Source organism: Pogoniulus pusillus, chromosome 35 (assembly GCF_015220805.1).
Source record: "Pogoniulus pusillus isolate bPogPus1 chromosome 35, bPogPus1.pri, whole genome shotgun sequence".
NCBI lineage: Eukaryota > Metazoa > Chordata > Aves > Piciformes > Lybiidae > Pogoniulus > Pogoniulus pusillus.
In genome coordinates, this window is record NC_087298.1 from 127,374 (window position 1) to 151,025 (window position 23,652).

The window sequence follows — 23,652 nt, forward strand, 5'->3', positions numbered from 1 at the left end:
CTCCCCACCTTTGAGTATTTGTAGTAGCCCTGTCCCCTGTCCCACTGGCATAGGTTCCCTAGAAAGACGGTTGAATCACCGTCCTTGGAGGTGTATAAAAGAATCATAGATATGATGCTAAGTGACATGGTTTAGCATGACACCAGGTGGAGTTAGATAATGGTTGGACTCAATGATCTTAAAGGTCTTTTCCAACCAAAACAATTGTATGATTCTATGATTCTGTGATTCCATCCCTCTCTCACTGTCAGTAGCCATTGGGGATTTTTGTCTCATACCTACAGCACACAGAAAGGCATTTTGGGTCTTCTCTTGTAGGACACCTCCTGACTGCAGATGGAGAAAGAGTGCTTCAGATAGGGAGGACAGGAAAGGAAGTCACCATGCCTCAGTAGGCCTGTGTGCTTCCCCGAAAAAGGGACTAAGCTTCCACTTAGCTGTCTGAGGGGATGATGCACTGTCCCCAGGTTTTTGCCACTCTGGAGTGGCGGACTAACCTTAATGAGCAGGGGTTTTATCACTGTGTCTCTCTCTCCTTGCAAAGGTGTCACAGCAACCCTGTTATCACACAGATCATGTGCATCTTCTGCCGTGCTGACCACAGTGACATTGACTGTGCCTGCAGGGAGCACAGGGTAACATTTCTGAGCACTTGCAGAAGATAGCTGTATGTAGGAGCATCAGGACCAAACATGAAGAGGCAGGCAAATCCCATCCGTCCTCATGCAAGCCTCCACATATCCCTTTGCTCAGCCTTACCCAGCTTGGTGGCCGTCACATTCCACACAAAGGTTTTTGCCTCGTTGGCACAGAGGCAGCTGGTGAATTGGCAGTCTGGACATAGCTCCACTTTTAGTTTTGGGGTCTCTGTGAGCATGGTGTGCACCTAAATGTGGAGAAGTGTACAAACATATGTTGGCATGGTGTTAGTGACAGGTAGTCACTACTGGGTCATGAAGTGCAAAGCTGTGCTTTGTGCCCCATATGCCAGCATTAGGGTCCCCTGAGAAGCTCATACTTTGCCTTTGAGCTCAAGTTTTCTGTCTGACAGAGGCCATGTAATTGGGGGCATATTCACCTGGATACAGTTCTTGAGGTAGTTGAAGACAATAGCTTTTAGGCTGAAAGTTTCTCCTTGAATTACTGAGTATGGCAGTGACAGATCCACAAAGAAAGGCTGAAAGACCCTGAGACTGGTCAGAGGGGAGAACCCAAATCCAGTCTCAGAAACACAGAAGGCGTTGGCATTCCATTCTGTAATGGTGTCAGGTACAGCAACTCGGAGGGACACTTGGCCGTTGTTCCTACACCAGGCAGAGGGAGAGAATTTGCTCAGAAGCAGTTCCAAGTTTCCGGGGGTCTTGCTGGGGAAGGTGGGTAGAGGCTGTTACCAACCCAACAGAGACCAAATCCCAAATCCATGTCTCTGGGAAGAGGGTCCGTGGTTTTGGCCTCTTGGCTTCAGGGTGAGGTGCAGAATGATCATGGTTGACAAAATTGTCTGCTAGAAAGCAAGTGATACCTCAGAAAACAATATTTGTAGTTACAGGTGAAGTGAGTTCTTTCCCCGGCAATCTCATACAAATGCAACTGCTTTGTGACACAGAACAATAATGGAATCTGTGAAAGTGTGGGTGGAGAGCATTCCACATTTTCTGTGGACCAATGCACAGACATCGCAGCTTTTGCCTGTGGTTTGCAAATTTGGTCCATTGAACTGAACAAGAGCTTTGTTCTTGTCATACCCCACAGGCAAGGAACACAGCAGGCTGGGAATCAGCTGTCTCAGCTGCAGGTTATCCAGAACTGGGAGAGGGGAAACCCTTCAGTCAAGGAGATGGATGTGTCTACTCCTTACCAAGCATAGTGGCAGTTCCAGAAAGCACCTTTCTCTCAAGGTTTGGTCTCATACAGGAAACTGGTTTCTTGATTCTAGCATTGGTTAATACTTTCATACGCAGTTTCTGGGAAAACAATGAAAATAGTAAATCAATGAGAAATGAAAGGGAATCAGGAATGTTGAAAGTATCTGGTGATAGCAGGTATCAGTCTTGTTCAAAGGCTTGTTCAACATCTTTGTGGGTGCCATGGACAATGGCATTGAGTGAAGACTCAGCAAGTTTGCTGACCACACCAAGCTGTGTGGTGCAGCAGACAGACTGGAGGGCAGGGATCCATCCAGAGGGACCTGGATAAGCTGGAGAGATGGGCACAAGTCGACCTCATGAGGTTCAATAAGACCAAGTGCAAGGTCCTGCAGCTGGGTCAAGGCAATCCCAAGCCACCTGTTACAGGAGCAGTACGAGCTGAGATATAATGCCATCTCCTTCAACTGGCATCCAAAACCAGCAAAAAGTAAGCATCTAGAAGACAGTGGAACATCCTGTCTTTTGGGGGAATCAGGATCTGTAATTGTAGGGTAGATTTTTGTCAGCCTGAGAAGCCTATGCAACTCACACTCCATTTTGGATTGCTTTCAGCATGTTGTTACCCTTTGTATGCTTTTACCTGCATATATTCTTTTGTAGAATCATTTTGGTTGAAAAATACCATCAAAATCATTATCTAAATCTACCAAGTCTGCTGCTTATCCATGTTGCTCAGTACCCAGTCCCTCTGCAGCTTCAAAACACCTCCATGGAAGGGGATTTGACCACTTCTGTGGGAAGCCTGTTCCAGGGTTTGAGAATCCTCTCAGTGAAGAACTTTTTAAATCTCCCCTGGTGTAACTTAAGGGTATTTCCTCTTGTCCTTTCAGTTGTTATTAGGCAGAAGAGACTGACTCATCTCACTTCAACTTCCTTTCAGGAGTTGTAGAGAGCAATAAGGTCTCCCCTCAGGCTCTTTTTCTCCAGGCTAAACAACTCTAATTTCCTCAGATTCTCCTCACAAGACTTGTTCCCCAGACCCTTCACAAACTTTGTTGCTCTTCTCTGGACATGCTCCAGAACCTCAATGTCCTTGCAGTGAAGCCCCCCAAACTGAACATGGTATTCAAGGTGTGGCTTCAGCAGTGCTGAGTACAGGGGGACAATTACTTTCCTGGTCCTGCTGATCATGCTGTTCCTGATACAGGCCAGAATGCTGCTGGCCTTCTTGACTTCTTTAAGCACCAGTCTGTCGGAAGTAGTACTTCCTGAATTTCAGTTAGCAGATGTGTTAATCTTTTGCTGGCTACTGTGCTTGTTGGTGGATTAGCTAATTTTGTTAGTTGTCTTGACAGAAGCCATATTTTGAAGGGCTTCTTTGTATGAACACTGCTTTGAGGTCAAGCAAGCAGAGACTCAATGAAACAGAAAGAAAAGATGTTTGCAAATAAAGTAATAGCCAAGCAACAAGCAGTCAAAATAAAAAAGAGGTGCTCAGGTCTTACTGGGATATTCTTGCTACTCATCTTTTGTAGATATGGCAGCCTAAACTCAGTTTACTTTCATAGTGTCTTTTTCTAATAAGGTGCTTTGCAATACTCACAAGTTTCATCTTTCCCCATAGTCCTCAATGGCGTGTAGCTGCACTTGAAGAACAAGGCACACCTGACTTCACAGAATCATAGATATGTTTGGGGTTGAAAGAGACCTTAAAGATCATCTAGGACCTGCTATGGACAGGGTCACCTTCCACTAAATCAGGTTGCTCAAGGCCCCATGCAGCCTACTCTTTAACACTTCCAGGGCAGGGGCATCTACAGCTTCCCTTGGCAACCTGTTCCTGTATCTCACATCCTTTAATTGACTTGCAGCAATGAAGTCTGGGACAGATGACGTTCCTCATGATGGTATACTGTCAGTTACTGGCTCTGGCAAAGTTTAGTGGAAGTACAGACACTCACCTTCAACAGATTATAGACATCACCATCACTTTGGTACCATGGTGCTTCCATTTGAATCTTTTTATGGAGGTGGGGTTGCTGGGGCAAACAAGGATATGCCTCAAAGTCTTCCAGGTGATAAGGGAACCCTCGTCCTCCAATTATGAAGCTGTCCTCAAAGACCTTATCAGACAGCTGCAATGGAGCAACAGAGATCTTCATGAGGAACTGTCCAACAAGCATGGCAAATATTTGGATTGTAGCCCGCTATTATTTGGATTAATTTCTTGCTAACAGAGCACATGAATTGATAATCATGAGCAACCTGTGCTGCAGAGTGTCCTTCAGTCCATCCTGGAGGCAGGAACTCAGACAGTGAAGCAAACCCCCCACATGCAGCTGCACGGAGGCAGGGTCTGCTGGCCGCAGGAGGCTGACCCTACAGGTTGTTTATGTAAGTTTAACCTATCTGTGCCTCACACATAACCTTAAGCCTATCTGTGCCTTCCACATGTACCAATCTTAACTAAGCTAGCTGTGCACGCCCCTTCCGAGTCAGCATATAAGTCGCTGAATCACTGCAATAAAGGAGATTATTGGAGAACAATTAGTGAACCATATTGGTGTCACAATTGTTACTCTGGGGTGCAATGCCAGCACTACTATACCTTGTAGAAGTTTGCAGTTGAAAAAGCTGATATTGTCCAGGCTTACAGTAAAGGACATGAAGCTCGAGGAGCAGATGTAGGCTTTTAGAAGCTTTTAGTCTGTAGACTTTCACCTCTGACAGTTTGAGCTTTTTAACTATAGGCTGAGATGAAAGTAAACCCACATGGTTCAGTTTGAGCACAAGCCACTGGCACATTTGGCTGACATATTTAATGGTCACAAATTTAGGTACATGTTAGTAGGCAGTGCACCAAATCTGCCAGAACAGCCTTCCTGTAAGATGAAACACCAGATCACACCATGGGTCCTACCTACAGGTGCAGCACATGCCCCTGGATTTGATGAGACTGCTTTGTAACAGTCTGGCTTCTGTAACTTTTATTTAGAGTTTTCAATGAGGCATGTACATGTGTATTATCTCTGTTAGACATTTTTTTGCATAATTTTGACCTAAATTTTAAATTAATTCCTCTGAAACACGTAACTGCTGTAAGGTGAGTCACTCAACCATTTTATGACCTCAAAATGCACCTAGCTGAATGCTTTTAACCACCTACTATGTGTGCTGCCACTGAATATAGAACTGCTTTGGTTGGGAAAAACCTTGAAAATAATGAATCCAGTCATCTAATTCTGCCAAGTCTGGTGCTAAACCACATCCCTCAGCACCACGTATCTATGTCTTTGAAACACTTCCAGGTATGGGGATTCAACCATTTCCCTAGGGAGCCCAATGCAGTTTTTGAGAACCCTGTCAGTGAAGACATTTCTTCTAAGAGCCAACCTAAACCTCCCCTGGTGCAACTTGAGGTCATTTCCTCTTTTTCTATCACTTGTTACTAGGGAGAGAAACACCCACTTCACTCCAACCTCCTTTCAGGGAATTGTAGAGACTGAGAAGGTCTTCCCTCGGCCTCCTTTTCTCCAGCCGCTGTTTTGTAAAGAGTTGCTCATGTCTGTCATGTGGTTATAACTAAGCAATATTTGGGGAAGAGGGGTAGGAGGACCCTAGTGGGGCAAGCTTCAAAAGTTTAGCCTCACTGTTGATGGAAGATGGAAGAGCAGCAAGACAGGTGGATGTGAGAAATGCTCCCAAGTACTCTCTCTCCAGGCAAAATGCTGCTCTCTCTCCCTACCCCTGCAGTGCTATCCAACATCCAGCACTCTCCAGGCAGAGAGTTCAGGACTGATGGTTGAGAACCACTTCTCAGAAGATGCCAAAGAGAGATGATGTTGGAGCAGCCATATCCTGAGATGGACTATGGGCTTCCTCTTGTCAGTGCCTAGAGGCAGAAGAGAAGTAGACACTAGTAGGCTGGTCATGGCAGGTTGCACTCACTATGTCTGCTGTTAGGGTATTGTTGTTCTTCAGGAGGACACTCTTGTCAACAGCTCGAACAGAGCACAAGGATCCTGGAGCAGCCTTGAGGTGCAGGCTGACCTCTGATCCTGGGACTTCCTCCTTGTGTGAGAAGTCCAGTGCCACCTGTAAAAGAAGTCAGGGTCAGAATGCCTAGTGTTGGACAGTGGGACCTTGTGACTTGTCTGGTTAGCAGAGGCAATAATACAGAATAAGGTACAGAAAGAGGCTGAGACGCTGAGAGGAGCCCTCCTGGAAACCCACAAAAAAAGTTTACAGGGGCTGCACTGTGTACTCACCCAGCACTCTCTGATTTAAAGCTATCACAGTGAGCTAAGTAGGCAGGTGTCTCTTCTGTTTTAGGAAGAATATGGAGGGCAGTGTTTTCCCAAGTCAATCATGGGGAATGGAGGGAAAACACAGGGTTCAAAGTGGGCCTGGCTTACTCCTTGGGAAAGGCTTGCCAGTCAGTGTTGGGGAGGGCAGGATTAAGGATTCAGGGAAGAAGAAAGTAGTTTCATTTCTCAGCAAAAAAGTATGGGGCATCTGCTTTGACATGTATCCAGCTTGCACCACTTGGCTGAGGGTAAAACAAGACCAGGAACCACAGCAGGCCATAGCACATCAAGGGAGCCATCACACTCCCTGTATTTCTACTCACCTTGTGCTTAAAGCACTTTTCTACTTGAAACTCTTCTACATCAGCCACCACCTCTCCATCCAAGAAGACTGTGTACAGTAGAAGCCTGATGTCAGGCAGGAAGTCATTGCCAATAGGCAGGGTCAATGAGAAGGAGCCCTGGACATCTGTATGTGAGAAATATATAGAATCATATGTTTGATCTGATCAATTCGTGGCAAGAGGTCACAGTCAGGGAAGAATGGGGATACTGAATAAAACTGCATTCCTGCTTGCACCACCATCGCAAAGGTATGCAATAGGCTTAAGATAAGAGTAATAAGATTGGTGAAGGAGGGAGGCATGTGGAAGAGATAGTCTTTTGCATATTTGAATGGAAATGTATTCCTCCTGGTGCCACCTTTCTGCATGAGCAAACAGAAGAACAAGGACTTTGAAGTTCATGAGGAAGACACTTAAGCAAGACCCCTTACTTCATCAAAGATTACCAGAGGGACCACCAGATAAAAGGAGACCTGTGTGGAAGAGACATCTCACATTCCTAAAAACTAATAAAGAAAACCCAATCTTTTCTTAGAACTTAGTAATGAATATGTAATGGAATAGGGTATAAAAAGACAAAACTGAAGGCAAAGGCTGTGCGTTAGGGTAGAGCAGAGTCTCCCCTCGTATCCAGGCCTGTACATTGCTTGATTCCTGCAACTCTATTAAAGCCTTAACCTGCATGAACGCCAGTTTATGCCTGTTATTTATGACAGGTACAAGACAGCAGCAAGGAAGAGAGGGAAAACATTGAACTGAATCAGCATATTGAGGTAGGACACAATAAATCACAGAACCATGAAATCACTGTGGTTGGAAAAGACCCTCAAGATAATAAAGTCCAATCATTACCTAACTCTACCAGAGCCACCTCTACACCACATCCTTGAGCATGATATCTAGATGGCTTTTAAGTAAGTCCAGGGATGGCACTTCACTTGCAGCCTATTCCAGTCTTTTTGTACAGAAGTTTTTTCCTAATTATCCTGGAGTCCTCTCTACCCCAAAATTCCTCTCCCTCTGTGGTTTGAATGGGGGAGGAAAAGGCGCAAAAAGACCTGTTTTCCCCCCGCCCTGCAGGCCTGAAGAGGGGGAGCAAGGGGCCCTTCCGGCACGAGGGGTGCCTGTGCAGTGCCCGCACTGGGATCGGCTGGGGATTGGCTGTGGTCTTCGTGCCCAGGCAGTGCTAACTCTGCTCTTTGTCTAGGGAGGGTATAAATAGTGGGGGACTTCCCGCCTTGGGGTTCCTGCCTTAGAGTTCTCCCCGCCTGGATGGATTCTGCAGGAAAGAGTCCCCTGGTGCTCCAAGAGGCAAGCTCCTGAGGGGCAGGGCCGTCTCTGCTTTGGACTGTTTCCACCTTAAGCACCCTTTCTGCAGGCTCAATAGGCATTAGCGACCCTCCTACAGCCTCTGAAAGAGAGTGAGAGGACAAGCATCTGAGCTGCCCTTCTTTTCAGCCAGCCTGACTCACCTGTGAGTAACTTCTGCTCTGCCTTATCAATAGTGGGGGATGCTACATTTAATAGTTTAGTCTTTTCCAACTTCTGACTTCCAAAATAGTCAAATCTACCTATGGCATCCTTGTAGATCTTCTCAATCAACTGAATCTGCTAATTAAAAACTAAATTAATTTCTGTAGAGAGTTTTGGGGGAGGGTTTTTGGGAAAATAAAATAACTCTGTTTTTCTATATATTCCTGACTCGGCCGCATTAATGCCCTGCCTCCACAACACTAATGTCTGACTTAAACCTCTCCTGATATAACCTGATGCCATTTCCTCTTGTCCTATTGCTAGTTACTTCTGAGAAGAGACTAACACCTACTTCTCTACAGCCTCCTTTCAGGAAGTTATAGAGAGTGAAAAGGTATCACCTCAGATCCCTTTCCTCAAGCCTAAACAACTCCAGCTCTCAGTCTTCAAGACACTTCATCAGCTTTGTTGCCTTTCTTGGGACCCACTCCATCACCTCAATGTCTAAAAATGTCTACCTGCAGCTAAGAACATGCCACATGGAGGCTGTCACAGATTAACAATAAACCCAGGATACTGGATGCTTCTTTGGCTCAAGTTTGGCAAAAATATTCCTCTCCTCTAATGCACCTTAGAAAAATAGGCAAGCCCCACAGATTTGATATCTTCTCCGAAGGTACAAGCAAAGCCATGAGGTTGGATAGTAGATCAATTAGAGAAAGCAGGAGGACAGTTGCCCAGGTGTGCTAGTTTGAAGCAGGCTCGAATGTTTTGGTGAGAAGGGCTAGATCATAGGCTGTGCAATCAAAACAATGGTGATGTCTACTTTGCTCACAGCCTTGCTGAGAAATATAGGAACAAGAAATAAAAACATTAGATAACACCACTGAGCATTCACTCTCGCTTGGGCTGCTGGATGAACTGCATCTCTCTAACCTCACCCTCCATTTTGGGCTAACCCACTTTGCTTCTTAACCTCTGGCCAAACCTCCATTCTTCCTTGGGACTGGGGTAAGGTAGAGAGGGGTAGGGGGGAGGTGCAGGGGTGGTTGAGAGCCCTTCCTGGGGACTCAGGTTTCTGGGAGGGGAGTTGTGTTTCTGTATTGCCTTTGACCTTGTATATTTCTGTCTATGACTGTATATACTGTAAATATCTGCTTGTATATTGTGCTAGCTGTAAATATAAGCTTCATTCATATTTCCAGAGCCAGCTGAGTCTAGTTTGGGTGATTTCTAAAGTGGGGGGGGAACACCCAAACCATCACACCAGGACGCTGAACTGCGAGATTGTGTTGGTCTAATGAAGTGCACCACCACTAAGAACTCGGTTCAACAGCTCCCAGCTGTGGCAAAGAATAGCATCTGCAGAGACTGGACTCGCTGGAAAACATTCGCAGTTTTCTAGGGTGTGTTACGAGGCACTTCAGGAATTTGTACTCACTCTCATGCTGGTTAATTGGCACCTGTTTCTCTCCACTGAAAAGGATCTTGCCTTTCGCTATCACCTGAAGAGGAAAGAGAAGAACCAATCGAGGGTCTGAATTCAGACAGCATAAGGAGAGTGGGAAAATAGCAAGAGACCATCTGACAGATGTTGTTGGTAAAGCTCCTCTGGCAGGCATGACCTAAAGAGCTCTGCAGAAGAGATGGTGATAGCATAGCTTGAAAGGGACTTGAGGGGATTTGATTAAGGAATGAGAAGATGTGGCCACTTGCAAAGCCACATCTGAAGCCAAGGTCAGCTATTCTTAAGACCCAGTGAACTCTGATCTTCACATTACTAGGAAACAATACTTTTTGATCATACAAGTAAGCCTAATTCAGTACCTAAGATACTCAGAAGCTCTCAGCTGGACTGTAGTCAGTCTTGCTTGGGCCCAGTTTCTTGAAAGTGGACTTTATCAAAACATGGTAACACACTTGTGGAGAACATCAAGGCCCTGGGCAATTTCAGGCTTTTTCTTGTAGAGAGGCCAGGAGCAGCCACCTGTCCCAGACACTGACTTTTAGTTCACGGACAGATTGTCTTAGGTACCAATGGAAGTTTGGGTCATACCTGCTGGGCAGAAAACAGGCCAGCCCTTTCTTGCCACTCATGAATTAACATAATAGAAAGTAGGATAGGTGGCAGGCATCTATCACTCAAGCTTAGGTCAAGGCGCTCCTAACAAAGCAAAGTACCTGAGATCTAGGAACAGGTCCAGAAGCTGGAAAACAAGAGTAAATTTGAACTGAGCAGAGCCCATAAAGTCACTTACACTGTCTTGGGAGTAGCTCACCATTCCCCTTGGGTATCTATGTGGTGAAAAGGGAAAAAAAGTAACAGTAAGCAGATCTTGCCCTGAGGTTCAGCTGTCTTCTATACTCACCAAGTAGTAAAAATCAATGTGGTCTGCTTTAGCGCTGAGCTTATTCTTGTCAAGGATATAATCCACTTGTACTTCCTGCTCTTGATCACAGGACATCACATCATTCTTGGCCTTGATCTCAAGGAAGCTGTTGCTCTCAGAGTAGAAAGGTTTCAGCCAGTGGAAGCTCTCGTCAACTTGTTTGTGACTTTCAGAAGAACTGTTTCCGAGGCTGTAGGTGCCCTTCAGAGCACAAACCCATGAGTTAGCAATCAGTATCAAGTGACAGAGGGGAGCTTGTACAACTGCTGAAAACACTAAGTTATTAGCTGAGCTGATGGCAGACCACACATTTGTATCCTTAAAATATTTTTCTTTTTAAATACAACTTTAAAGTATCTTATGGTTCTTTCTTTCATGAAGTTTCAGCAAAACAGTAAGTCTAGCAGATTTGCTCACAATCATTTTTCCTCCATCCTTCCATGGGGACACAGCCCACACCAAACTTTAACCCTGGCATAGTACCCCTGTTTTCAGTTTGTGTTTCTGGTGAGATGTCCTGAAGCATGAGAAGACACAAAACAGCTTTTGTATGGTTTAACTCTACATCTCTGAACATAAATTTATAATTCTTAGGACAATAGCCACTGGCCTAAGAACAAGAAATAGAGCTTGTCCCTAAATGCATAAATCTACCTCATAGATTACAGAATCTCTGATCACCAACTCCTAACAGACCAAAATCAGGGAACTGCATTCTGGGCGGGCTTGAGATCTCTGGGAAGCACATCTGGAACAACAGCTCCAGTCTCTGAGAAATGCTTGACATCAGGAGATCATACTGCTTGGGCTGCAGGAATGTGGGTAAGGGGAAGAGCAGTGTACTGCCGGGCTCATGAAGATGAGCTCCAGGTATAGGATCAGAACTTGTGAGGAGAAGAAGCCAAGTGCTTCAAGATCTGGTATTGAAAGAGAGGTCAAGAGCAGCTATCTTTCCAGATAAGCCTGGACAGTCTGCACACTGCTACAAGGGCAAGGGCAGTCACTAGAAGTGGAGTTCTGTGGAGACAGATGTCAACTGCCAGTTCTGCTGAGCCACCTCCAGCATGTCCCAGCAGGGAGAAACTGAAGATTTCCTTTGAGGATGTATTCAGATTAACAGATGTTTTTAGTGGAGTCAAAGGAAGGTGAAGAGGGATACAAAATATTAGGATCATGCTCTATCTTAAGACTTCAGAACAGCTTTTGAGATCATTTGAACTGTTGCACCATGGCCTCCAGTTTCCCTGAGGAGATGGCACTGGACAGCAATTAAAGATGCTTCTATAGGTATCGCCAAATAAGATCAAAAACCAGAGGAATGTGCTCCAAACCTTCAAATTTCTTTCACTTCCCATCCATTTCCCCAGTCTATATTCACTTTGTCCTCCTTTCTCTGCGTCTGATGCCCACCTTCAAAGAAACCATTGTGCTATTCCAGCTGGTGGTATCCAGTGAGAAGTGGACTTCCCCATTCTCATCCGTGAGGAATGACAATTGCATCTCCTCATCGTTGACGTCAATGGTTAGGTAGACTGTTTCATTGCTGAGGGGAAACTCGCCACTGTGGCAGAACATCTACAGAGAGGGGGAGGAAAGGAATATCCTGCTGTGCCACACTGAGGCACCACCAGTGCTTACTGTTAATCATTTCTATCAGTGGGCTTCCTCAGAATCTAAATAAAAGTGCAATAAGTACACAAACCCAACAACATGCAGATCTTTAGGACTAGAAATAAACAGTACTGCAGCCAAATTAGACATATAATGGGGAGGAAAAAAAGGTGATTTCCTCAGATCCTGAGCTTTTTCTTGGAGAATGCTGAAGGATCCTTGATGGTCAGGAACAATCTAGTCTCTGTCAGCTCTTCCTGTTCCTTGTCTTCCTTTATGTTTGAGTTACTACTTGTCCAGGTGAGTGTTTCTAGCCTAACTGGTACAACAATCTTAGCATCTTCTGGGGCCTTTGAGTCAGAAATTACTGTCAGTGAACCAACAGACAAAGCTTTAGTGATTTCTACCAAGTCACCAGGAGCATTTGTCTGAAGGGCGTGCGATTCCCCTACCAACACCATTCCTATCCCATATGCCTGTATTTGCACAGACTAGTTTCAGGAGCTGCTCCTGGGGAAGCCTCCAGAGACTGCAGCTGGCCTCAGAATTCCTGTCCAGGGAATATACTAGGTTAGGATGGGGAGAAGAAACTGCTTCCACAGGCAGCTTCACTCATAGTTGCTGGGTACGAGCAGAACAAGACTTAATTTCCTGAAGACTGTTGCTTTCTGCCTAGAGATTAGACTTATGATGTATTTTCAGCAGAGAAGGGATCCATAGGTGTTACCTTCCCTGTGAATGGCAGTCCCTGTTTGTAGAATGAATGGAGGTTGATAAACTCTATAGACTTCATTCTAGTTGAAATAGGAATTCCAGATGCTTCCATGATCTTTGTTTCTGCATGGAGAAATGAGAAATCTGTTAAACCCTAGCAAAGCTCTTAGGGAAGCAGAAGACAAGGTGCTCCAACACTATCCACAAAATCTACAATTGTACATTTAGGAGACAAAAAGCACTCAAGGATACGATTCCCTCAACCTTTTGTGGCCCTCTGTTTCATGACATGATGCAGCACAGACTTAAGTACTAATTTATCTTTACTGAAAATAAAGAGAAACCAGACAACCATTTAAAGAGAGCTACACTGTAGATACCTAAAGGTGGCCTGAAGGACAACCATCCAGGGTGACAACTTGAACAACGGACACCTCCGGCTGCCAGAGTTAGGTGAACATTAACATTGTTACTGAAAGCCCACTTCCTTATTGCCAATGTTATGTCAGACTAGAAGGGAGCAGAAAGGCATCCCTTACAGAGTGTGTCATAGCAACCCTGTATCAGGCTTAGGAAATCAGAAGCTAAGGGTAGGAACTATGTGTAAGGATCACAGAATCATTAAAGTTGGAAAAGACTTCCAAGATCATCAGGTCCAACTGTCAACTCAACACCACCATGCTCACTAAACCATGTCCTGAAGTGTCATGTCTACACATTTTTTAACACCCGCAGAGATGGTGACTCCACCACTTCCCCCAGGCAGCCTGTCCCAATGCCTGACTGCTCTTTCACTAAAGACATTTTTCATAATATCCTACATAAACCTCCCCTGGTGCCACTTAGAATCATAGAATCGACCAGGTTAGAAGACACCTCCAAGATCATCCAGTCCAACCTAGCACCCAGTCCTGGCCAACCAAGCAGACCATGGCACTGAGTGCCCCATCCAGGCTTTCCTTGAACACCTCCAGGGACAGCAACTCCACCACCTCCCTGGGCAGCCCATTCCAATGCCAATCACTCTTTCTGGGAAGAGAGTTGGAGAGAGCAAGGTCTTCCCTTAGCCCCTTTTTCTCTAGATTAAACAACCCCAGTTCCCTCAGCTGCTCCTTACAAGACCAGTTTTCCAGACCCTTCACCAAATTCATTGCCCTTCTCTGGACATGCTTCAGAACTTCAGTGTCCTTTTTGAAGTGAGTGGCCCAAACCTGAACATGGTATTCAAGGTGTGGCCTCAGCAGTGCTGACTCCAGGTGGGACAATCATGTCCCTTATCCCACTGGCCACCCTATTGCTGATACAGGCCAAGGTGTTGTCCTTCTCAGTTGTTGTTCAACACTCCCAGGTCCTTTTCCATCAGGCAACTTTCCAGCCACTCTGCTCCAAATCTGGCATGTTCATGGGTTTTGTGTGACTCAGTTGCAGCACCCAGCACTTGGCTTTGTTAAACTTCATATAATGAGCAAGATCTGCAAGGGCTTGTTGGAGACTTTCCCATACCTAGCTTTGCAACTGGCTGAGAAGCACGTTGGTGTCTAGGCCGTCAGTGATAGGTTATATACGTGCTAGTGGGGATACAGGGTGGAGAGGATTAGGAAATCTGGTAATAATGGAATAGACACCATCATTATGCTAGAAGACTTGGGAACCCTCAGGCTAGTTTTTCAGAAGAAATTAAATGGATGCAGAAAGGCCCAAAGATATTCCACTTGATGGAATATCCAGTACCTGTTCCATCTTCCACCATTTCTCCTACCACAGCTATGTAACTGTCAGTTTCTTCCAATTCCAGAGTTTCTGTCTTCACTGTAAATGTAGCACAGCCATTCTTGTTTGACTACAGAAAAGAGCATGGTGTGGAGGAAGACAAATGGTTACATAGGTTACATAGATGCTGGGCAATTCTCAAGAAGTATTTCCAAGCATTTGTTGAGCAGATGTAAGCTCAAAAACCTGTAGCTACAGAAACCCATCATAAGTGTCTTAGCCAGAGAAGAAAATCAACACAATTGGATTAAGCAGTCACCAAAAGAGTGGCAGAAAAAGATTGCTTCAGGCAAATCACAGAAGAGTTAAGTATGTCACAGATAAACTCAGGAGGCTGGATTAAGCTAGATTCTGCAGCTGAAAAAGCATGAGTTTCATCACCTGAGCCAATGGTTACTTCCTCCCTGAAACTGTATGTCCTGACAAATCAAGCCTTTCAAGTCATGACCATCTCTGTGGTGTGGCCATGTTAAACAAGGGCATCCAGCCAGCTACAGGATGCAGTTGCCAAGCGTTAAGGCAGAGACTGTGCACACCCAGTCTGCCAGAGAGGGCAGGTGGAGAAAAGGTTCATAATCATGGCTGCTTAGCTCTCCGCGGAACCTTGCAGGGCTTTTTACGTGTCCTGTGGGAGAGAGATCGCATTCAGTTGGTGTTCTACACAGCATTCTAGATGGAGGTATTTTGATACTTGGTGCATTTAAAAGATCCAGAGATCCAACTGGATTTTTGTATTTTGGCTTTTTGCTGGCTGGTTTGATATTTATAAATATTCTTTAGTGACTGGCAGGCTGAAAGGGCTGCATCTGAAAGATATGGGAAATGACAAGTGTGGAGCTTCACCACAAACATGTAATCATATAATTTATTTGGTTGGAAAAGGCCTTTAAGATTGTCAGCTCCAACCATCATGTAACTCTACCAAGTCCAGTGCTAAACCATCATGCATCTTTAAAACATCTCTAGGGATCATAGAATCATAGAACCATAGAATCAACCAGAATGGAAGAGACCTCCAAGATCATCCAGTCCAACCTATCCCCCAGCTCTATCCAGTCAACTAGACCATGGCACTAAGTGCCTCATTCAGTCTTTTCTTGAAGACCTCCAGTGACGGTGCCTCCACCACCTCCCTGGGCAGCCCATTCCAATGGGAAATCACTCTCTCTGTGAAGAACTTCCTCCTAATCCCTCTCTCTGTGACGAACTTCCTCCTAATAGGAACTCACCTCTCTGGGTCAGCCTCTTCTAGGCTTTGAGAACCCTTTCAGTGAAAAAGCTTATTCTAATAGCCAACCTAAACCACCCCTGGTGCAACTTCAGGCCGTATTCTCTCCTCCTATCACTTGTTACTAGGCAGAAGAGACCAACATCCACTTTGCTGCAGCCTCCTCTCAGGGAGTCATACAGATCAAGTTCTCACCTCAGCCTCTTTTTCTCCAGATTAAACAATCCCAATTCCCACAGCTGCTCCTCACAAAACTTGTTCCTGTTATTTTCTCTTCTCTGGACGTGCTTCAGAACCTCAGTGTCTTTGTTGTAGTGAGGGCCCCAAATGAACACAAGTGTGGAGAAAGTGTAACCAGCACTGGACACAATCTGAGTGAGAATGCCAGCAAACTTAAGGTCATTCATTAGCAGCATGGATACAGCAAGAAGCAAGGCATTAAGCCATAGACTATCTGATGCTCTGACAGTCTGTTTTGGTGGGAGCAGCCACAGGACTGAATAGACCAGTGATCTGATTGCATACATTATGATACAGACCCTTGGGAAAGGCCTCAGTATCATCACTTACACAGATGTTGTGCCTTCTCGTGAAGCACTGAGTCAGATATGGGCAGCTGGAGCAGTAATTCAAGAAACAGAGTCACAGGAAGAGGTACCAGTGGTTTGATCAGGTCTAACAAGTGGAAAGACAGCAGACTAAAGAGGTTGGTGCACATTAGAGGAGCATTGAGGCAGGTTAAGGGAACTGGCATACATTTCCAGCAGGTTATACTTTCCTTTTCCCTTGTTCACCTACCCATCTGCTCTGCTTCCTCATCTCAGTAGAACTTGTTAAATCACCTTCCAACCACTGGGATAATGTGATAAATGCAATGTCTATTTTCCCTTGAACAGGCTTTCCATAGGTATATCTGTGTGAAAAGTGAAAAAGGTTCAACTAAGGACTGGCCACCTCAGTAGAAATACTGATCCAGATCACCTCCCACTCTTATCGGGGAGCTGAAGCCTGAGAGAGCTTTGTACCTTGTTTGCTTAGGAATTTCAGCTTGCCCCTTATGTTCAGTTTGCATCTCTCTCCCCTGACTATAGCTGTCATTCTTAGTGTACTTTGGCTTCATAATCAATGACAAAAAGGAGCCAGTTCCAGAGAGTCAACTGTTTCCTCCAACTACAGGATAATGAAAGAACATCATACTGGAAGGCCACGTTCAGCTATGGGCAATCTACAGACAACTGTAGAGTCAAAGACTAGAGATCACAAATCATAGAATTGTTTTGATTGGAAAAGACCTTTAAAATCATTGAGTCCAACTATTATCAAATTCTGCCAAGTCTGGTGCTAAACCATGTCCCTCTGCACCACGTCTCTGCTTCTTTGAAACACCTCCAGGGATAGGGATTCAACCACTCCTTGGGGAGTCTGTTCCAGTGTTTGAGAACTGTTTCTGTGAAGAAGGTCCTTCTACTATCTAACCCAAACCTCACCTGGTGCAACTTGAGGCTCTTTCCTTTCATCCCATCAATAGTTACTAATGAGAAGAGACTATCATGTACTCACTTGCCACAGACCTTCAGCTGAAATTCCTCATCCACTGTAGTGATAAACGGAGGGTGCTCAATGTTTACTTCAAATTTTTGCAGCACTGTATAGAAGAGAGGCAGAAAAGGATGGAGGAAAAAACTCAACACTGAGTATGGACATGGAATGTAAGAACTTCTATAGCAGCAGTCCATAGAATCACAGAATTGTTTTGTTTGGAAAAGACCTTTAAGATCATTGAGTCCAACCTTTCTCCAGCTCTGCCAAGTCTGGTGCTAACCCATGTCCCTTAGCACTTTAGCTTTATGTCTTTGAAACACCTCTAGTGACGAGGATAAAGTCTCCTCCCTAGTGAGCCTGTTTCAGTGTTTAAGAACCCTTTCAGTGAAGGAGTTTCTTCTAATAGCCAACCTAAACCACCCCTGGTGCAACTTAGTGGTGGAATTATTGTTTATAAATATGTAAAGGATGAGACAGTCTCTTCTCAGTGATGTCTGGTGATAGGACAAGGGGCAATGAGTGCAAGCTGGATCATAGGAAGCTCTATCTAGATGTAAGGGAAAACTTTTTCACTGTGAGGGTGGTAGAACACTGAAACAGACTGAACAGAGGAACTGTGGAGCTTCCTTCTATGGAGACATTAAAAATCCACCTGTACACATTCCTGTGTGACCTATCTAGGTGATCCTTCTTTGGCTTGGGGGGTTGGACTCAATGATCTTTCAATGTCACTTCCAAGCCCTAACATTCCTTGATTCTGTGAAAGACTGCAATGTCTCCTATTATTCATCACTACTTTTCAATAGGAGTTACTCCTTTCAGCCATACCATCCTGTTTACTACTACATTTGCACATGACACTGTGTTCTGCTCTAGCTTAGTCAAACATAAACTTTTCAAAGGGTACACAGTTTTGTCCTTAGCTACCTCAGTGCAATAGAGTGGGAATAAGACTTGATGCTGTTTCCTAATACAGCAACTGACTGAAGTGGACAGCAAACCTATCTTGAAGAGTGTGACAATGAGGAGCAGAAGGTGCTCATCACAGAATCCAGTTGCAGCTAGAATGAGATGTCAGACCACAGCACTTCCTTTGTACCCTTACACAGCTGCAGAACCTCTACACCAGCATGAGAGGTGTGCACAGATCCATATGTCCCAGTCCTCAGTCTGCTGTTCTCCCAGGGGAAAAGATATGATGAGCATGGCCATATTGCCCTGATGTCTTCTCCAGCTACCCACACTGCTTTTCCCTCACCTCTGTTGTCTGAGTCTCACCATATTCATCAACACTGAAAGTTTTTTGAGCCATATCTTGTTGCACTGTGATGGTATACTTCCCAAGGAGTGCTTCAGAGGCCAGGGGAAAGGATAGATCCACAATGCCATGTTTTGACTTTACATTCCGCCACTCAGCAATGCGGTTATATTCAGGATCCTATTTGGAAAATGGACATGCAGAGACACCAAGTCAGACTGGGAGCACAGAGACCTGGCAGGTTGAGGTGGAAGGGTCAAACAACCCAAAATGTCCAGGCCATAAGTCTTCTATCTCAGTTCCTCCTCCTGGAGGCAGGGGAAACACAGAAAAAAGAAAAGGGTTCTGGTGCCAGGGAGTCTGAATAACAAGGACCTGCCCTAACAGGTTTTGATCATGTCCACATCTCATTTGGTGGCAAGGAGCCTGTCGAGTCTTCCATCTTGCACCACGATAGCTCTTCTCTAGTTTAAATCATTGTTTGCCTTTTCTGGTTTTGCTTACATTGTTTTAAATTGCTTAATACTGTTCTAAATACTGTACATGTCCTGTAAGTATCTTACACAATCGAGCACAATGACCATGTAAATAAGTTAAGGCAATGTTTTATATTAATAAATAATAATTAATATTTTCATTCATATCTGCCTTACTAATAATTTAATAGTTCTGTAACACAGGTCATATTCAGGCACAGGAAGGCACTATGAGAGCTTACCCCTGTCCCAGTAAAGAGGATGCCAGATCTCCAAGAAAGATTACTTCTCCTCCCTCCAGTATCCTTTTACTGAACTTTTGAATTGCAAAGGCTGCCAAGAGTGGTAGACCTCTGAGAAGTGATAACACCTTAACACCATGGGAAGCAGCTGCATCTACTGAGCACTTAGCCTTGTGCTTTCTGCTCTGTGCTGAGAAGATGTTGGGCGAAAGTTCATTATTGCCCTGCCTCTAGCTCAGCTATGTGCAGCATAGAGATGCTGGTTTGAACAAAGAACTCAGGCTGACCATGTAGAAAAAAAATCAGCTGAATTTCAACCACAACTTTAAGAAGGTTACATTTGTGGCACAACTCTGTCCAGGATCGAAAGAACACAGCAGAAGAGACAGACATCTGAACAGACAAAACTGACCCGTTGGTCCATTCTTTGTCACATACCTCCAGCCATATCTGGGAATACTATAAAAAGAAAAGAAAGAGAGGTTCAGTTTTGTAAAGAGAAAGCCACTGTTCATGTGAACCAGTGCTAATAAAACTGTCTGACATTGGCTGCTGATCAGAAAGTTCTGCCCCATACAGATGCAGTACTAGGTCTCCTTCCTCTCTGCTAGCTAGCACTCAATCTTTCCCCAAGTGAATGAGTAGCATCCCTTCAGAGAATGGACTCCTGAAGGAGCTCTCTCCTAAAAGAAAAAGTCTCTTCATTCTTTGTCCTTCATTCATTCTTTCATGATCCTCTCAATGTGTCCCAGCCTGATGCTCCTCTTTCATGACCTTCTCAATGTGACTTATGCTGAAGCTCCTACTTCTCAAAAAGCAAAAGGTGATACTCACCTCCTTTTTAATGACCTTAAGGTCCTCATCGAGGTTCACAATTCGAAATTTCACTGGACATAAAAAGAAAATTACAGTAAAGCATTCTGGGTGCACCATGTCCTTGCATAAATCTGCTTCTCCTGTTCTATGTTTCAGTCTCTCTATTTGCCTTGGAGGTATTCAGATCTTCCCCCAAACAGCTGTCCCCACTATCTCCCACTCCAGGGGACTTTGACTGGAAGGTTTATATGCAGCTGTGGGCTGTAGAATCTCACTACCTTTACCTGGGAATACTAAAATGAAGTGTTTAATAGCGGGGGTTGGTCTGTCTGCAGTATGTTTATACTGTGAAGTGTGTGGACTGGCTCTCTATTTCTACAGTTTGATACTGCCACTCTAGGCTTTACTCAAATGTTAACAACAGTCTTCAAAAAACAGCTAGAGATTGCACAGTTCTGAGTTCTGGAGAGTTCTGACTTTCCTTTTAGGTCTAGAGATATTTCACCAGAACAACACCCAGGAGCAGCAGGCTGGGCATTTGGTGAAGCACAGATTGCATGGTAACATGCCTGATTCATGTTGTTGCTGGAAACATGTGATAACAGGAATCTGCTTTTTTTCCATATTCAACAAGCTTTGCTTGCTGCTCCTGGTGAAATCACCCCCCTAGAAGTGGCTACTACCATGACCATTCCCTGTCTGTTTCCATAGGTCACCCTCTTGCCTTACTTGTTTCTCCAGGTTTGTATAAGTCCTTGTCTGTCTCTACCAGAATTACATTCTTCTGAGGCTTGACCAGAACCTTCTTGTGACCCTCAAAGAGCACATTGCTCCTGCTGTGGATCAGGACGTGCAGGAAAACCACCATCTCTGGCTGTCAGGTTAAAAAAACAAACTGCTTGAGGATACAAGTAGCTTGAATGAGAAACAGAGACATCTATCCTACTAAAATCTCCAACTCCCCTCTTCTCTCTTCCCCTCCGCTTTCTCTCTTTCCTTTCCCTTGTCATAGCTCCTCTGTGGTCCCCAGCTTCCTCAGTTTCTTTTCTCCATCATTCCTCTTGTCATGTTTGTCTCTTTCCACACTTTTATCTTCTCTATACTGTATCATCTTTCCCACCCTACATTTTCAACATTAAGATGATCCAGGCACAGGAGAGGATGGAGTCCTCTAGTTAAATAGAGAGGTAGCTAAGAGAGGTCTCTTACCTGTGATGGAGAATCATCTCTTTTCCTGGGAATGAGTTCTGGCACCTAGGTGGATTGATACAATGAAACAGAAAACAAATTGCTCAGAGACTTTGCATCTTATCCCAGATATTTAACATCTCACAGTTAAAAAAATCCCTAAACTTCAGAGTCCAAATTCTACCATATGACTGTGTCTCTAATCTTGTTTTGACAGAGAGAAGCAATTACTGCATGTCTTTTGTTTATGAATTTAAGAGTGAAGCAACTGACATGTCACTCTCCCACTTCACATCAATGCGCAGTTTTAATGAAGCTAAGGAAAACGACAGAGAAGTCAGATCTGGAGCTGACCAATATAACATCAGGAGATGAGACACTGATTGGGCAAAACCAGGACATTTCAGTGCCAAAAAGACTGCTCACATGGAGAAAGTTTCTTATTGCTAACAGCAGACTTTCTTGAATTTCCAAAGCCAGGACTTGCTCAATCCTAGGGGCTGGCACCAAACACTTAGTTCATCACTGTGTTGCTGATGCAAGAATCAAAGGTGACTACAGCCCTTTTTGAGTGCCACTGAATCTGCAGGACAATCAAGAGATAGGCGTAGTGATTTTGTACCGTGCTGAGGAAGACAGGATTAGTTCATATACCAGACATGTCTCCTTGGTTCTGAAGCAATAAAACTGAAGATCCTGTAATCATGCCCCAGCCTCAGTGTGCCTAGTAAAGCTAACTAGACTAGCAACATTGCAATGACAGAATTTTAAGCCACTCATTAAATATCCTAACTGCTTAGCTGAACTTTGGTTCAGCATTGTGATGGTTTGGGTGTTACCTGCCCCCCACACTTTAGAAGTACCCAACTAGACTCAGCTGGCTCTGGGAATATAAATGAAGCTATTTATTTACAGCAGCACAATGTGCAAGCAGCTATTTACAATAGATACAGTTATATACAGAAATATACAAGGTAAAAGTAAATACAGAAACACAACTCCCCACCCAGAAACCTGAGTCCCCAGGAGGAGCTCTCAACCACCCCTGCACCTTCCCCCTGCCCCTCTCAACCTTAACCCAGTGCTAAGGAAGAATAGAGGTTCAGCCAAGAGGTTAAGAAGCAAAGGTGAGTGGAAGGTGAGGTTAGGGAGCTGCAGCTCAGCCAAAGCCCAGCCCAAGAGTGCAGACAAAATGGCGACAGTGTTATCTAATGTTTACATTCTTCTTCAGCAAGACTCTGAGGGAAGCAGACATCATCATTGTTTTCCTTTCACAGCCTATGATCTAGTTTTTCTCACCAAAACATTCTAGCTAGCTTCAAACTAACACAAGCATGTATTCAGCACCATCATCACTAATCACAGGTAATTAAAGCAAGCTCAATGTCTGTGTAGGCTGCAGCAACACCTTGCAATACAGGTGCAGCTTTAAAGCAGGATGGTCCTCTGGGACATGGAGAAGTAGGCTTCCGAGGAAGCAAGGGTGAGAAGGATGTATTCCCAATGATTGACTTGCAACATGGTATACAAGCATTTTTCAGGGACTAAGCATGACTAAACTAAAATCAACATTTTTCCAATAGACTTTAAGTAGGATGAAATGTGCTGATCCAGATCAAAAGAACAGGTTTTTATTTATATGGGAAAGATTTCCTGCTTTGCTAGGCTCCAGGCCACTGTTGGGGTTTTTTTTGCCTGCCTCTGGGAGAGAAACACACACTTAACCCTCTAGCAAACCATGACAAGGCAAAGGACAGTGTACCCAGAGAAGTGCTGGGCTCCTGTCTGCAGTACCAAATCAGCAGCCATAGCTACACTCACCTGGAAGGTGAGGCACTGAAAAGCGCCTGGATTCTCCACATCTTGTTCAAGCACTGTGTGGTTCTGAGTTTTCACTTGCAAGGTAACAGCCAAGTGAATAGGCTCAGTCAGGGAGCTGAGGTGAATGCAAAGCTTCTGCTCTTGGGTGTGGTGAATGACAGCAGGGAAGACCACCATATAGTGACTAGAAGAGAGCAGCAGATGTTAAAAAACAATTCAGAGGCTGAAGTGGACAGGCCAGAAGCCATCTGTGCTGCTTCCATGAAGAAGTAGATCAGGTTTCAGAAGTGTCTGGAGGCCTGCAGTAAAGGAATCACAGTGCAGCAACCTTTCCATACCAGTGGCAACATGCTCAGTGTGTATCTAGAGATCGCCTGATACCTGTCTGTCACTGCCTTGCCCAATGTATGGTACTTCAGTTGTGAGCACACAGAGCAAGGCTGTGTGAGAAATGAAGCTGAAGACTGGTCACCCCCACCAGCACAGAATGAACTTGTGGGTTCTGCAGCTTCGTGGTGTGTGCATTGCACATGCCCGCACAAACACCAGGGGTTTCACCTGCCCATTAGCAGTCAACACCCAGTACTCCAATGGGACTCTGTAG

The 23,652-nt window shown here is 44.7% G+C and overlaps 1 protein-coding gene across 1 annotated transcript in view; it reads right to left on the reverse strand.

Annotated features, from left to right (window-relative positions):
* LOC135190037 (alpha-2-macroglobulin-like protein 1) overlaps positions 1-23,225 on the reverse strand; it is a 44,313-nt gene extending 21,088 nt beyond the window's left edge. The window contains exons 1-20 of the mRNA XM_064170925.1: positions 23,049-23,225; positions 20,769-20,913; positions 20,058-20,110; positions 18,526-18,685; positions 17,266-17,350; positions 16,504-16,618; positions 14,439-14,547; positions 12,721-12,830; positions 11,793-11,957; positions 10,362-10,583; positions 9,434-9,497; positions 6,499-6,644; positions 5,817-5,963; positions 3,830-4,003; positions 1,859-1,964; positions 1,396-1,501; positions 1,079-1,304; positions 760-886; positions 498-619; positions 279-330 (exon numbers count right to left, since the gene is read on the reverse strand). Of these exons, the coding sequence (XP_064026995.1) occupies positions 279-330; positions 498-619; positions 760-886; positions 1,079-1,304; positions 1,396-1,501; positions 1,859-1,964; positions 3,830-4,003; positions 5,817-5,963; positions 6,499-6,644; positions 9,434-9,497; positions 10,362-10,583; positions 11,793-11,957; positions 12,721-12,830; positions 14,439-14,547; positions 16,504-16,618; positions 17,266-17,350; positions 18,526-18,685; positions 20,058-20,110; positions 20,769-20,913; positions 23,049-23,225 (2,611 nt within the window). The remainder of the gene's footprint in view (positions 1-278; positions 331-497; positions 620-759; positions 887-1,078; positions 1,305-1,395; positions 1,502-1,858; positions 1,965-3,829; positions 4,004-5,816; positions 5,964-6,498; positions 6,645-9,433; positions 9,498-10,361; positions 10,584-11,792; positions 11,958-12,720; positions 12,831-14,438; positions 14,548-16,503; positions 16,619-17,265; positions 17,351-18,525; positions 18,686-20,057; positions 20,111-20,768; positions 20,914-23,048) is intronic.
* Positions 23,226-23,652: the final 427 nt, after the last annotated feature.